At 46.8% G+C, this 15,421-nt stretch overlaps 1 protein-coding gene across 4 annotated transcripts in view; it reads left to right on the forward strand.

Annotated features, from left to right (window-relative positions):
- The window catches only part of LOC8031953 (casein kinase II subunit alpha), a 38,078-nt gene extending 22,657 nt beyond the window's left edge, over nt 1-15,421 (forward strand). For 3 of the 4 annotated variants that reach the window (XM_029995436.4, XM_029995439.4, XM_029995438.4), the window contains exons 3-10: nt 2,785-2,954; nt 3,015-3,126; nt 3,200-3,301; nt 3,379-3,429; nt 5,993-6,450; nt 6,591-6,739; nt 11,730-11,810; nt 12,703-15,421. In XM_029995436.4, coding sequence (XP_029851296.3) covers nt 2,785-2,954; nt 3,015-3,126; nt 3,200-3,301; nt 3,379-3,429; nt 5,993-6,450; nt 6,591-6,739; nt 11,730-11,810; nt 12,703-12,800 — 1,221 coding nt within the window. In that variant the 3' untranslated portion in view covers nt 12,801-15,421. The remainder of the gene's footprint in view (nt 1-2,784; nt 2,955-3,014; nt 3,127-3,199; nt 3,302-3,378; nt 3,430-5,992; nt 6,451-6,590; nt 6,740-11,729; nt 11,811-12,702) is intronic. The other variant, XM_029995437.4, reaches the window with a different exon arrangement.

A 15,421-nucleotide genomic window follows, 5' to 3' on the forward strand; every position in this document is an offset into this window, starting at 1 on the left:
CATGCTTTCCAACACACTTGATAAGAAAACATGAGAAGCATTAAGGGAATACATTCCATTTCCACCTTTGATATTTTTCTAGTCAAAGGCGCACTTTTTGCCTCAAGGAGGTAATTTTTGAGAGGCATGTTGTCTTTCTGAGTTAGGATGACGAGAAAATGCTGTTTGTTAGTGCTACTGCATTGTTAAAGGGATACTAAAATGAAACTTAAAATATACTTCTTACATCCAGAAATATTTTGAACATGACCAACAAGATCTGATAATGACAATCTCATGCTTGTATTTTGAACGGATGGCTGTACTTTTTGTTCTATACTTGGTTTCAGCTTCAGTTCAGACACTACCGACACTAGGAGCTCATAGGACCAATCAAGCAGCATCAAAAGTCACTAGGTCTTTTCTCTTTGTAATTGGTTCAGCGGTGATAGAATGTGCATGTGAGCCATGATTGACGCTGTTGATCAATCCTATCGGCTCGTAGCGGTGGCTGCGTCTAAACGGAGTACCAACAATTAAAGGGGTTATGACACGAAAATTAAATGGATAGATTATTCTTGAAATGGAATGCTCATAGGCTACTTAGTATATACACCAAGTTACGCGATTTTTAGGGCTTTGGTAATTGCAATATTCAATTTACAAATTTTTATTATTTTCATCTGGCGACCAGGCAACACTGCCCAAGTTAGTCACACCATGGTGTCCATAAACCACGTGACCATGAACGCTCTCTCATTCTAGGCTCCCCCATGATCGCCCAAGCTCTCCTCGCCGCGGTACAATCAAAACCGCTCCTGCCACTCGGTAACCCGAAAGCTATTCTCGCTCTTGCCCCCGGCCCGTTGACCTTCCACCCTGCATGCACCTGCGAGATATTACCGGACGATGATGACCACGGCGAGTTTGTCCGTAACTTGTCGTCGCTGGAGCTGGTCGCCATCGGGTCACAGTTCAAATGAACAGCTCTCACCGTCTCTTGATAGCAATCACTCATCGCTGCTGCGATCAATGTCGAACACTTTGACAAGGTGAGCGATGCCGTAGACTTAATCGTCACGGACTGCATGCTAGAGACGTGGAAGGTAAACGAGGAAGCTGAGGCTCGAGATGCCAGGAGGGTCAAGTGTGTGAGTGCGTGCAACAAGACATCACGCTGGAGGCTGGCTATATAGCCAGCCTCCAGCTTTGCTCGGATCAGCCCCTCCGAGGAACCCGCATATAAATCTATTTATCCACTAAACTATCGCGCCATTTTCAAAACAAATTTAGCAGGATTATAGGAACATACAATGGGTCCTAGCAGTATAGTTATTTCATTTCTTATTTTTGGCGTGTCATAACCCCTTTAATTCTGGCAAGTGCTGAAAGAGCAGCCATCGAAGTTTCTTGCTATCCCTCGGTCGCAGGAGTTGAATAGGCACGGGAGAGAAGGGAAATCCAGTTCGACCAAGTTTAACAGGCTACGCGTGCTTGGAGCTGCTTCCGTTGAGTGACTCTGCTTTTAGGACACAATTGAATAACATTCCAAGTAGGTTTGGGAACGTGCACCAGATGCAATTTGGTAATCGTTTGTCTTATTTTAAATGAAGTTTTGATGTCTTTTTAAACAAAAAATTGGTATGTGTGGTGTTGCCACAACATATCAGCATTGAGACAAAAACTCTGTGATAAGATTTTGTTTTAGTATCCAGTGGCGTAGCTAGGCCTTTTGGCACCGGGGTTCCTTACATCTTTCGTAGACCCCCCCCCCCCCCCCCTTCACTCCCCTAATGCAACCAACCAGTAAAGTGGGGGGGGGGGGGGGGGGGTACGCCAGAGCTGGCTATCCCCCACAAGACTGGGACACGGTACCACCGCGTTGCTACGCCACTGTTAGTGCCCCTTTAAGGCTCTACACTCTGGGCATGATGCCACGGGATTACTTGAGGTGAGGGTGCATGGGAATGCCCCTAGCTTACAAAAGAGTTTGCAGCTCACATGAAATGGCAACTCAGCTCGTGTCCAAAAATATAAGGATAACCGGTGGTTTCACATTCATCATCACCATCATTTATTGAACCTTGAAGGCCCTTGCAGGCATTGCACAAGGGGGGGGTATAGGCTGGAGAACAACGTTATGTAATGTTACGTCCTTGGGTTTAGAGAGAGTAAAATGTTTTTTTACAATTTTTTTTTTTTTTTAAGCATGGTCACAATACGAAAGAAAGACTGTGGCAGGCAACGCTGACTCCGCGTTGTCGGCCACACGCTGCATTGATGTGGTACAGTCGAGTGATCTACCATGTGCATGGACTCTGTGGAAGTGTGGTTTGCATTACAGGCTTTGCTGCAGCCTTGGGCACTCCGCTAGTGCCGTCTGTAGGCCTTGGGCTCTCAAACTATTTGATCTGGAGGATCTGACTGGAAGCTAAGGTCTGGTCTTGACAATGATGCAATAAAGCAGTGCCCAGAGACCTTGTAAACAATGAGGTTTACACTGTTTGGCTCGTAGTTGTGCATAAACACTCGAGGAAATTTGGGAGCTCGGGGTGAAGGGTCTTCTGAGCAGTCTGTGGGTTTCTGGGAACAAAGTTTGAGAACCTATGACCTAGCAAAGCAAACGAATGCTCGGACAGCACGGTGTTGACATTTAAGCATCATTACACAGTGGTAAAGAGAAGTGCATCGTTAATCTGTCCTTGGACTGGAAGGCTGATCTTGAACTGAGGAGCCTGGGTTGAAGAGCTTGGAGTTTGTGGGAGTGTGGACGCCTCGCAGGAGCTCTCTGGTCTTCCCCCACAGGTTTGCACAACTGCCAGAGCTGGTGGCCACCTTGGGACTACGCGAGGAAAGCCGCCGGAAAGCAGGGGCCAGCAGATGCCTCTGCCCAGCAGGTCGCGCGTCTATCCGGACGTCAACTCCCACCGGCCGCGGGACTACTGGGACTACGAGTCTCACGTCGTCGAGTGGGGGTGCGTGGGCATTGGTTCGGTGAGTCGACTGGGTGAGCTTACCTGCCGCTCGCTTTCCAGGGTCCAGGATGACTACCAGCTGGCTCGCAAGTTGGGCCGGGGCAAGTACAGCGAGGTCTTTGAGGCCATCAACGTCACCAATAACGAAAAGTGTGTAGTTAAAATTTTAAAGGTGAGCCGCTCTCGATTCGACTCTAGGGTTGGTGCACATTACCTAGCCTCAATGTTGTCCCTCTGCCGTGCAGCCTGTCAAAAAGAAGAAAATCAAGCGAGAAATCAAGATTTTGGAAAATCTACGCGGCGGGCCCAACATTGTCACATTGCAAGCTGTCGTCAAGGACCCTGTGGTGAGTGTGCCGTTGGCTGTTTGATACTGCTCTGTGGACCGAAGTGAGTCTAAGCGTTCTCTGTTCTGCCTCCCTAGTCTCGGACCCCTGCACTGATCTTCGAGCATGTTAACAACACGGATTTCAAGGTGGGTTGACTCGTTCGGCTCTTTCTCAAAGTGCGCGCACCTTTTGGCAATACTGAACGTGCCCCTCAGTTTGGGTCCGTGGCTCATATCTCTGTTTTCATGGTTAGCATGACTGCCACTGCGTCGTAGGAGTCGTTGCAGCACAACTGCTTGCCATTGGGGCTTTTTCTGCATATAGTTTTATTGGTTTCGCTTAGATATTGGCATCGCGGGAAGGAACTTGCGGCCCTCTCAGGCGGGAGTCGAGATCTAGACAAGGTTGGGTGAAAGGCTTCGGGCTCACCCCGGACACGAAAAATATTGTGCTTGAATGTTGACGAAGTTCGGGAGACGCTCATCACACAGCTGCCCAACGATAGAAAGGGCTGCCTGCAAAGAAAATAATAACTGCCTACCGTAAAATACCGCGGAAGCGCCCCGTCCGTTCAAGCGCCCACTATTAATATTTTTCAAACTTGGGAATTCTTCAAATTATATATCAAGTGCCCGATTGGACTGGAGAAGCGCCCAAGCCTAGATGAAACCAGTTTTCAGGGAAAGTGGGCTGGGTGCTCCCCCAGTATTTGACGGTAAGCGGGTGCTCCAACCAATGAGGATGTAAAATAAATTGCATTTGTTCTTGTCATATTTATGAGCTCTTGTGGCGTATGATGGGTTATATGCTTAAGCCTTTTGCCCTCCGCTCAAATAAGTACTAACAAGGTCAAAGTTCTCGTGCTGTTTATGCATAGCCAGAATATTGGCTATGCATGCTGCGTGGCATCAACATTTCAGCAACAGGGAAATACTTGCGCAAGTCTGGCAGTTTCTTTTACCTTAGCCACATTATCGTCTTTACTAAAGCTGACCTGATCTGCTCAGGGTGCACAGCATGCTCGGACAGGACAGCAGCTTTTCTGCAACTGCTTTGACCCCGTGTACGAAATGGGCAACCATGAAGTGCAGCTGCTTTTTGGGTTTGCTGAACTCGTAGGACATAGCATTTCTTGTCGAGCAGGCGCTGTCGCCGCGTCGTAAAGGAAGAAAGAGTAGGGGAGGCTTTGGCAACTAATATTCGCTAAAGGTTTATTTACTCGTTGAATTTCTTTCAATTTTACATAATCGGCTCATTTACACGTCGAGTTTGACGCGCAAGAACTGTGATATATTAACTCGCGAGAATTTCGCCAAACCTTGTTCTCTGCACCGGGAATGTCGAGCGTTTCACAGCAAATGAACTGAAGTATGCACAGTGTGAAGGGACAGTTTGCTTTATTAATATAACTCAATAAATTTTGTTGGATTTGGCTTGCTTGATTTGCTAGGCCTGCCAAGCCAGGGATGGACTGTGAATGCAAAAGCACTGACAGACTGTTATGTGCAAATAGCAGATTTTGAGTTCAAAACAGTGGTTTTGGCCAAATAATTTCAAATCTAATAGTTTCTCCCACCTTTGACCTACTGTGCACCATGCTTTAAAGAAACTTCAGCAGAACTCGTGAACGTTGTTCCCACCCTTCCCCCTGTCCACTTCCACATTGTTAATTTTAATCTAGCTATACTTATGAACTGTGGCATGTAAACGACAAAATTGTTGCACTTATCCTAAGTGAGGGTATTCATAAATCTGTTTGCTGTGTGCAAATATTCTTTCTTCAGTAGAAAAAAGAACAAAACATGAATGAGGAGCACATGTTGTCAAGGCAGTGCTAAACATGTACTCTGGCATAATCGCGGCGGGTTAGTGTCGTTGAGTGCGCTTCTCACAGAGCACCTATGCACTGTAAAGAAGCGATGTCCGTGAGCTCTGCGGGTATTGCTTCCCTGCAGCACGCAGGTGCGCAGTGAGAAGCAGTCTTAACGGGGCTAACATGCCGTGATCAACTCTTTGGAAAGTATGAATATCGCTGTTCACCTATAAGCGACTATTGAATAGTGCATTATTCAAAACTACATTTAGAAAATTCAAATATTCCCACAGCACTACTGGCGGTTGGTCTAAAAGTATTTTGGAAATTTTTGCACTAAAAGACGAGTTATCTCCAGCTGTCATGTTTACATGCAGTGCTTCCACTCGTTGTGACTGTTGAGGAATCTGCAACCAAGCCCATATCACCCTTACACATCGCTTGCTCGTTGCTCATCGCCTTCTTGGTCACCGCCATGTGTCCTATCCTGTCCTTTCTTTCTTTGTGTTCTAGTTTAATTCTAAAGTTCAAGCTAATGTATTTACAAGTATGTATTAACCAGCTCAACGCTTAACCGTCGTTTGTTTTCTTTTTTCGGCTTAAAGCGTGATGCGGGTTGTCCACTTCCAACAAACTGAACACGTCAGCACTGCATAACATTGGGCTAAGCGGTAGTTTCTGCAAGTTGTTTTCATTGAACGCGAGTATTTGGATGGAAGAACCTTTTGAAGCATTAGGGCCACTGAGCCCAAATGATTTTCTGGAACAAAGCACTTGTCCCCTTGCGTCCTTGTTCTGCCGACCATGTGAGCTGATGTTTGGTGAAAGCAAGCGGCTGTTATTTGCTCGGGTGTACCCGTTTTGCCTAGTAGCAGATGCAGTTTTTGCCTCTGCAGCAGCTGTACCAGACGCTGACCGACTACGACATCCGCTACTACCTGTACGAGCTGCTCAAGGCGCTGGACTACTCGCACTCGATGGGCATCATGCACCGGGACGTAAAGCCGCACAATGTGATGATTGACCATGAGTGCCGCCGGCTGCGCCTCATTGACTGGGGCCTGGCGGAGTTCTACCACCCGGGCCAGGAGTACAATGTGCGGGTGGCCTCGCGCTACTTCAAGGGGCCCGAGCTGCTGGTGGATTACCAGATGTACGACTACTCGCTCGACATGTGGAGTCTGGGCTGCATGCTGGCCTCGATGATCTTCCGCAAGGAGCCCTTCTTCCACGGCCACGACAACTACGACCAGCTGGTGCGCATTGCCAAGGTGCTGGGCACCGAGGAGCTTTTTGAGTACCTGGAGAAGTACCAGGCGGAGCTGGACCCCCGCTTCAACGACATCCTCGGCAGGTATTGTGTCCCCTTGTTTAGCTCTCTTGGCCTTCCTAAGCGACGCGCATCTGCGGCGGTCTCTTTGGTTAGCCATGCTTTTTGCAAGGAGCTTGCTGGGCCAGTTTTGGGACCGGATGGCCTTTGTGACACAAACCCAGGCACTCGCGCAAGCGGTGGGAGCGCTTCGTACACAGCGAGAACCAGCACCTGGTGACGCCCGAGGCCCTTGACTTTCTGGACAAGTTGCTGCGCTACGACCACCAGGACCGGCTCACAGCCCGCGAAGCCATGGAGCACCCTTACTTCTGTGAGTCTCTGCTGCTCATGGGTAATTTTGGACAGGTTGAGATTAGGACGGGGAGCGCAAAACTAACGTTGACGACGGAACAGCTCGAAACCTCCGGAAGCCTCAGAATGGCAGCGACATTTTGCTGTCAAATGTCTTCCCAGGTGTGGGAAAGACATTACATGCACTTTCTCTTAAAAAAGGAATAATAATGAAATATTTAAGCCACAACACGCTGACTTAACACGTGTGCTATGGTCCTGCTGAAGAGCACAATGCTAAATTGAAAGTGCAATGACCTGTTGTTGGCTTGGGGAACGGAACTTGAGGGAGAACGACTTGATGTGAGGGGTGGAGGTTCAGCAGTATGCAGCAGGTGGCGGGAAATCGCAGGTGTTCTAGGCCAGAGAGGCTTATCGATCTTGCTGAGATTAGACACAAATAGGAATGCGGCATGACGGAGCTCTGCCCCGTCCTGTCCCCCGATGTCCTTTGTCAACTTGAAGTCCTTGCTCGACGACGTCACTGATGGCTCTCTGAAGCCCCCCCGATATAGAGCACTGCACGGGCCCGGGCCAGCCCGAAAGCCCGAGCCCGGCCCGGCCCGCGGGCCGGGCTCGGGCCGGGTAGCACGTATTTTCTCGGGCCCGGGCCGGGCTCGGGCTTGAACAAAAAAGTTCTCGGGCCGCGCCGGCCCGGGCCGGCCCGAGCCGTGCCTGGCCAATTTTGTGCCGTAAATCATAAATTGTTGTTGATAGCAAGAAGTTTGCTCAATAATCTTTTAGGGTCATTGAATACAAAAAAAGCGAGGTGCAAATTCACTACAGCGTCGTTAAAAATAATAACTAAAAGACATCTTGAAGCTAGAAAGCCTTCAAGCTTTTTCCGTGTGAGCGAGGGTTGTGTTATAAGTTGTAAACAAAATAAAGTCCCAGTCATATGCTAGTCAACCTGTCTGATTCATCGCTCTCAAAAATATCTAGTTCACTATTAGGAAGATTTAGAAAAACGTACGCAAGCGCTTTGGGTACCGTAAAAGTAGCGTTGCGATGTAAATAGCGTTGCGATGTTCCCAAAACCTGCAAGCGTTCCGCGCTTGCAGGTTTTGGGAACCATCTTGAAACAAACGTTTTAAGGGGTTAACTAGGAATATATTAAACTTAAGCTTGCCTGAAAGGGTTGTATATTTTAAGAACACGTTTACATGTAAAGCTACTTCAGAACATATTAAACAGAAAAGGTGCGCAGACCAGGCTTAGAACGATGGAGACTTTTTGCGAAGAGGTTGCGATGTGCAGGGCCTTATAAAAGTAGGTTGAAACGGGACACGTTCAAACGCAAAGGGTTTTTCGGAAATTGGTTCAAATAAGAAGGGCGTTTAGGGAATGGGTGGAAACAGGACAAATTCAAACGAGAAGGGCGTTTAGGGAACTGGTCGAAACGGGACGGGTTCATATGGGAAGGGTGTTTAAAGAATGGGTCGAAACAGGACGGGTTCAAATGGGGAGCTCGTTTCGGGAGCGGGTCGAAACAGGACGGGTTCAAACGGAAATGGGTTGTTTCGGGCTACAGCCATCGGGCCGGGTCGGGCGGGGCCTTGAAATTAACAATACTGTCGGGCTCGGGCCGGGCCCGGGCCGTGTCTCTTTCGGGCCGGGTCGGGCCGGGCCTAGAAATTTAAAATTCTGTCGGGCTCGGGCCGGGCCCGGGCTGTGTCTCTACCGGGTCGGGTCGGGTCGGGCCGGGCCTAGAAATTCCGGCCCGTGCAGTGCTCTACCCCGATATATGCCTCGAGTACCTCCCGGGTTGACCTTGTGCCTTCCCACAATGGTTGTGAAGCACTGTTGGGGCAGGCATTTCCAATTGCAGCTCTAAAGGTGTTCACAGAGCCTTCACACACCGTCCCGTTTGCTCGAAGCGCTAACCGCGGCTAAAGTTAGCCGCAGTACCTAGGAGAGGGATTTTGAGATCACGTGACTGGGCACGGTAGGGATGCGGGGAACAATGGGGGGGGGGGGGGGGGGGCAGTGCCCTAGTGAGTGAGCGCCGCTCGCTTTGGAACTAGTATGTCGTTGTAGCTGCAATATCGGGCGTGTTAGTCAGCAACGAATAATGCAGGAGGCTTTCGCCTTGCTTTACCTAACTTAAACCGCAAAGCATGGGCGATGACATCGCCACATTTTTTAGATAGTGTTTCGATTCTGGGCATTCCTAAGCCTAAATAAACGCGATAGTTGTCGGCATGGCAACATCTTTGGAAAGCGGAAAAAACCACTGGGATTCAAAAAGTTTGCAGATGCCACTGGTCTTTTTGTCTCTCTACTGTGTTTTGTATGATGGATCTTCAACAGGCTGCATGCCACATCGGACGTTAGGTCTGACCCTGCTTTTCAGAGCCTGTCTGCTTGGTTTCCAAAGCTGCCTGGCAGAGTGCTCAGCCTAGACACGATAAAGCAGTGTCCCTCTGTATGACTTTGAAGTGAGTGGACCTATAGACGAGGAGGCCCAACTAGAGTTCCTATCCTCATGGCGCCGTGCAGTAGCGAGGCTAAAGTACACTCTACTGAATGGCAATTTGAACATTCATGCTTCGAGGTATTGAACGCCACGATTGGTCAGAGCTACACGAAGCTTGTACAGTAATCTTTGTTGTACTGACTCTTTTAAATTTACTTTTCCCACAAACAATCCAAGAGAGGAACAGCCTTTCCAAAGTACAGGTCAACTCGTCATCGATAGTATACATCGAGAGCCGACTATTTTTAAACTCTCGGTAGATAACTATCAGAAAGCTATTGATCTTATTTTTTTAGATGAAGAAGAATGTCATGGAGTCCATCCAGGAAATGTCGTAAAGCTTGGAGAAAAACGCAAGTGCAATTAGTAACTTCCACATAATTATTGAAGAACAATCAAACCTATTGGAGAATAATCGGAAAACAGTAGAAAATACTCCCTAGATACCATTGACAACAAACTATAAAAAAAAAGCTCTAATCCATATTATCGAAAAACTAAAATCCATATTATAGAAAATCTCAAAGCCATATTATCGAAAAACTATGAATAATGGATATTGAAATTTTTCTTGATGTGTCATCGTTTTTTTGCTGTTTTAGATTGCTTTCCGGGAGTTTGCACTTCATAGGCAGAGTTCAATCAGGAAAATTTAAATCCCTTTGTCATCGTGATAACTAAACTATGACTATGCGTTGCACTTTGCTTGAATATGATGCTAGCTATGGTGATTGAATATGAAAGTATGGGACATTATGATGAAAAGATAATTGTGGCGTCTTTTGACCGAACAGGTTATGAGAAAAAAGAAAAAAAGAAACCAATATTTCCTTTCGGATTTACAAGCTTTTTTCCACTGAAATAATGCCTCCTTGCCAACAATATTATTACTTGGATCACGGGAAAGCTTTTATCTTTTATTTTTTGTCCAGTTATACATGTTTAAAAACTTGTATTGGAAAAATAGAAAAAAAAAATAAAAGCATCAGTGCATAATCATGTTGGCTCGGCATAAGCTTTTTTTTTTTCTGGCAATGTTCAATTCAACATGTCCACAACAAAATCTGTTCTATTTATTGACTCCAAATTTTTTATTTATACATTGTTAGAACATTTTTTTTTTTGCTGCAATGCTTTTGGAGATTTAAATGCTGAAAGCATGTGTGTGTGTGTGTGTGTATGGTTTGGTCTGTGTGCACTGAATACTCTTCCAGAGCACCAGTGGCACAGCATTCATTTTCATTGTCGGCGACACCGCCGTTGTACAGTTGCTTCTACCCATCAACATGCACACATACGCACCCAGAAAATTCACATCCTCACAGGCGTAAACCTTCTGTACGTACAAGTGTGCATCCACGATATGGGTAAAGAGGTTCTGCTTTCGTCAAAGTAGTTTAATACCTTCTATTAATTTTTAGGTTGTGCCAGTGCGAGTGGACAATTTAGAATTTCGCCTGTGTTCTATCCGAACCAGTCACAATGTTTTCCTTCCTTTTCAACTTTGGCACACAGATTTGTTTACTGTTGCTTGCCATTTTTATTTTTCCGTCCTTTTCGATACGCGGGTGTGGTCGCAAAAAGATGGAGGTGATTTTATTTTTTTTATTGAGTTGTTTTGTGGTTTGGTCAGACTAATAATGACAGCAATAAAAAGCAAAATGAATTCTTGCTATATTGACTATTGGGTACCGTAGTCAACATATGTAGCAGTGGCAAGCAAGCTGCCATGCCGTGCAATTTGTAAGCTATTTCATAGTGGGTGGAAATTGAGCTGTCCTCAGCGGGCCCATGCAAATTGTCGTCGGGCCGGGCCAGCTGTCGGAAATAGACCCAAGAGATGGTAGTCTAGGCTGGTCTAGGGCTCCTAAATATTGGCCCATGCTTCAAAAACCATGCTTCACAAATATGGGAGGTACTGAAGGCATACTGCATCTACATCGGGGGGCAGGCTGCATCAGTGAACCATCAGTGACATTGTCGAGCAAGGAAATAGTTGATAATGGGGCCGCTGCACGTGCAAAGGCCATCAGGGGCCAGGGTGATGGATGCACGTGCGAAGCTGTGGAGTGTTTTTTTTTTTCTTTCTTGCTTATAATAAAGTTTCTAGGTACGAGTAAAAGCTCTGTCCTGTCCACATTCTTCTTCCTATCCTTGTGTTAGCGCTATTTTACCTCGGTATGATGAGTGAATAGACCAGTGTCCGAAATCCTAGCCCCCAGCGATGAAAATTGGAAATGACAATCTCAAACTCGGGCTGAAGAGAGGGGCTGCGCATAAAACAAGATTGTTTGCTTTTTACAGCACTCTTGGCATCAGTGTTGTTCTTGGAGCTTTGCAATACTGACGTTGTTGCACTACGATACGTGCTCTAAGAAACCAAAAGCGCAGCCCCTTACTGTGCGTCAGTATAAACAAACATGGTGGCGCCCATGGAACAGAGCAGACACTGGTCTACCTTATTGAAGGCTTCTTGATCTTTCTCTACCTGCAGACCCAGTGTCCAAGGAACAACAACAAAAGTTTTTGGAGCGCCGGACAGGTCACAGTGGCTCACCTCCTCCTGTGTCTGCCGGTGAGACGGCGTGAACCCTTGCGGAGACCGCATCAGCATGAGTGTTGCGCCCCTTCCTTTTTTTTTTTTTCGTTCCTTTTTGTTTATGACAGGTATGCACAACCTCTGGCCCACGGAATACAGATGATCTGGCCTTTTGTCAGTCTGACTGGAATCTTGTACAAAGTTGTGCCTAAGGACCACCAAATGTGACTTGCGGCATGTGAAACATAAAAAAAAGACTTATTTAAAAATGACTCATGGGAAGTGTCTCAGCCTACATTTGTGATGCATATGAACGTGGAAATGGAATGATGGGAACATTTCTGAGTTTTATGTTGTGTTCTGGAGCCTTCTGTAAGAAACGGTATTGACGTTGGCACAAGCTTTCTTTTTTTAATAAAGCCCTTTGTTCTCTTGTGTGGGCGTCACTGCTTGCAAACGGCCTCCAGCTGAGGGCAGCTGCAGCCCTGCAACTGGGAGGGTTTGTGCATCCCTGGTTTCAGGTCTCGGGCAGCTTGTGTCGGCCGTCTCCTGGGCTCTACCACTAGGGGGAGGGGATGGATGGCCAAAGGGGACATAGGCTCATGATCTGGGGTAGTGTTAGGCTGGGCAGAGTGTTTCTCAAAATCGGGCTGTGCAAGTACCTGTCATGTAGTTGACGCCGAGTGATAATGGGGCTTCGCCGTGCGACACGTGGGCACTCATTTTTGTTAAGCAGAGGCCTTTCCTGGTTGTCTATAGTTATCGTGGAATGTGGATTTGGTATTAAAAGAATGGTGTTGAGCTTGTACTGGCCAGCGTAGCTGATGGCGAGCTCAAAGGAAGGTTTTGGCGGGTGTTGTTTGGCCGTCCCCCGCCTGCTCCCAAGCTTTTGCCGGTGGCTGAAGGGGCTGCCTGTGTGGGGGCGCAGGCGGTGCCCCCGTGGGGTCCAACGCGCTGAGTGTGCTGCCCACCTCGCCTGTGACGTCGCCCAGCGTGGCCGCCCTGGGGAGCACCACATCGACATAGGGCCAAGGCGTTTGTCCTCCACTGGGTGGGCCTCCAGACGCTTTCTTGTCCTGCGGCAATCTGTTAGCGCCTTTCCTGCTCCTTGGTCTCCGACCGAGTTTCGTGTCACGGGGTCCTTGCTAGCTCCACGAGTCCCACCTGCCTTTTGGCTCTCCCAAATGGATTTTAATTGTGTTGCCACATTCTGTTGTGCCTTCGAAATTGTCCTTATTTTGTGATGGTTCTTTATTTCGTCATTTTTTTTGTTGCAAGTGTGTCTGGCATCTGTTGTGTGGCTCGTGCAGTGGGAGGACAAACACAAGGCAAATGATGTTCAATAAACTTTTTTTTTTTTTTTCAATCTGGGTTGTATCTAGGTTTTCAACCTTGTGTTAGGTGTGATGTCATTTCTTTTGTGTGTGTGCGGAAGCAGACTTCTGTAAGAGTCTTAGGCAGGTTGTGGATGTGCGAGGCCAGATTATGATTCTTTAAAGCTGGTGTTGAGCTGCACTCTGACAGTGTGATCATAGTTTTTTTTTCATATTTAAAATATAGACATTGAAGCACCTAAGCAACTGTGAGGTTGTTTTTTTTAAAATTTTATTCCTTGTAGGTGCAGAAGGGTGCTGGTACAAATTGAACAGAACTGGGCCAATTTTCTTACCGATTTGTTAGTGCCATGGCTTTCAATAATGTATGCACCCACTAAATCTCAAAGCTCTTGTCCAGTTTGTAGCCTTCATTACATTCAGACTGACTGCCCTATTTAAAGTATGTTCAACTTTTTTTTTCCTTTTTTTTTTGTGTGTGTACCCTGTATTAAACCATTTTCTTTGCTCAAACTGGATGGCTAGCTTGGACGCCTTCTGTGCGCAGCAATCAACACGGACACTAGCATTTAATAACAGTTGCAGGTTGCACTCTTCCATACGCATGCATCAAGAGGTCAAGTGGCACCACCTGTGGCCAATTTGTTTTGGGCCCGGTGGTACCTTGTTATTTGACGTGGGCATTTTAAGTACACCACTGCATTCTGGTTGCAATTGGTGTGTTGCATTGGCAGGTCATTTCGCTGACGCTGCGGCGTTTCATTGGCAATTTTTTTTTCGTCGAAGGTGCCTACATTTGTCTCATCAAAAGCCTCTTTTCCTGCATGTTGTCTTGGCTGTTGGCATCCTGTTTCTGTGCTCTCGTGTGGCATCCTAGTTGGCAGCTTCAATGAGGTTGGTCGTAAGTTCGAGCCTGAGATGGTCATCCATTTTCCCCGAGCGGGGCGAAGCAAAGGGGTGACCTGTTTGGAAGCCTGCCGAACCCACTTCGTTTGGGGCTCGCCGACTTGTTTTTGCCGTGTCGGAGCCACCTGGTATACTTCTACATAGCGAATTGAATACACCATCAACAACAAGAAAAAAATGTTGGTGACGAAATGGTGTTGACAAGATGTGCATCAATGCATGAAACACATTTCCGTGATGAAATGATATGGGACCTTGCGATTGCACCGAATGCAAACCAGTCGTATGTGTCATAGTTGTTTGTTGATAGGTTTGTGGCTTGAATCGACAGGTTTCTTGTTGTGTGCCAGGCATTTTCATTAGCAAGGGCTATGAAAAGGTTTGGATATCTACTTTATGCTATGTTGAGAAAGTGCCGCAACATTTACTAATCCACCTATGAGCAATGGATGAGCTGCCTGTAAGCGCGGCACGAGGAGGACGATCAGCGATGCACAGATGTGTTCTTTCTCTACATCGAGGTTATCTTGTCTCTTGAAAGAGGAACGCTTGTTTGAGGCGCGTCATGTCAGCGGAGGTTTGTGCTCTTTGTGTACACCCATAGACTTTTTTATAATGTACACTGTGCAACACTGTTAGTGCAAACACAACCTGAGCGCTGCTTGGCATTTTACTCTGAAATGGTGTTGTATAGTTCTAAGAATGCAGTTGAAGCTCTGCCTCCAGTATGTGCTCATTGCATTGGGGTTTGGCCGCATGTGCGATGAGGCCAAAAGCTCGCGATGCGAACGTCTACTGCATTCTTAACCTGTTACCCAAGTAGTTTTGATGACTGGGTTCTAAGGGGATGATTGCCTTTTCATACTAACACTGTTGCGCCGTGTACGCTAGAGGTTCATCTTTCAGTGCACCTGCGCATTCCTGTGGAATAACCTGCATCTGTTTTGTCTCTGCCATAGAAGTAATTGTATTTGTTTTGGGTTGTAACGAATAGTATGTAACTTTATTAACATTATAAAAGTGCAAATGCTTCATTTGGAGTATATTTTCAGGTTGGCTGTGTTCTAATCGGCAATTTTTCAGGACCAAACCTATGTTACACAGCAGGTTTGTAGAGACAAGTGACAAATCTAAGCAGAAAGGACAATTTAACGTAGGTTTGTTCAAAATGCTACAACACTGGTTAGGCTATGCCAGATCCATATTAATATGAAAATGATCCCACGATGACACTCCCCAAGCAGTTAAACCCCCCCCCCCCCCCCCCCATATTAGGCCACTCGGTGTTTTCTCCCTTCTGCCTGTTTTCAAAATATTTGAGCAAATGGACATGTTTTGAAGGAGAATGAAACTATCTTTCCACCTATGCATGATCGGAGGGAATAAAACGAGATTCGTTCATTGCAA

Source organism: Ixodes scapularis, unplaced genomic scaffold, assembly GCF_016920785.2.
Source record: "Ixodes scapularis isolate PalLabHiFi unplaced genomic scaffold, ASM1692078v2 PGA_scaffold9__187_contigs__length_104089568, whole genome shotgun sequence".
Taxonomy (NCBI): domain Eukaryota; kingdom Metazoa; phylum Arthropoda; class Arachnida; order Ixodida; family Ixodidae; genus Ixodes; species Ixodes scapularis.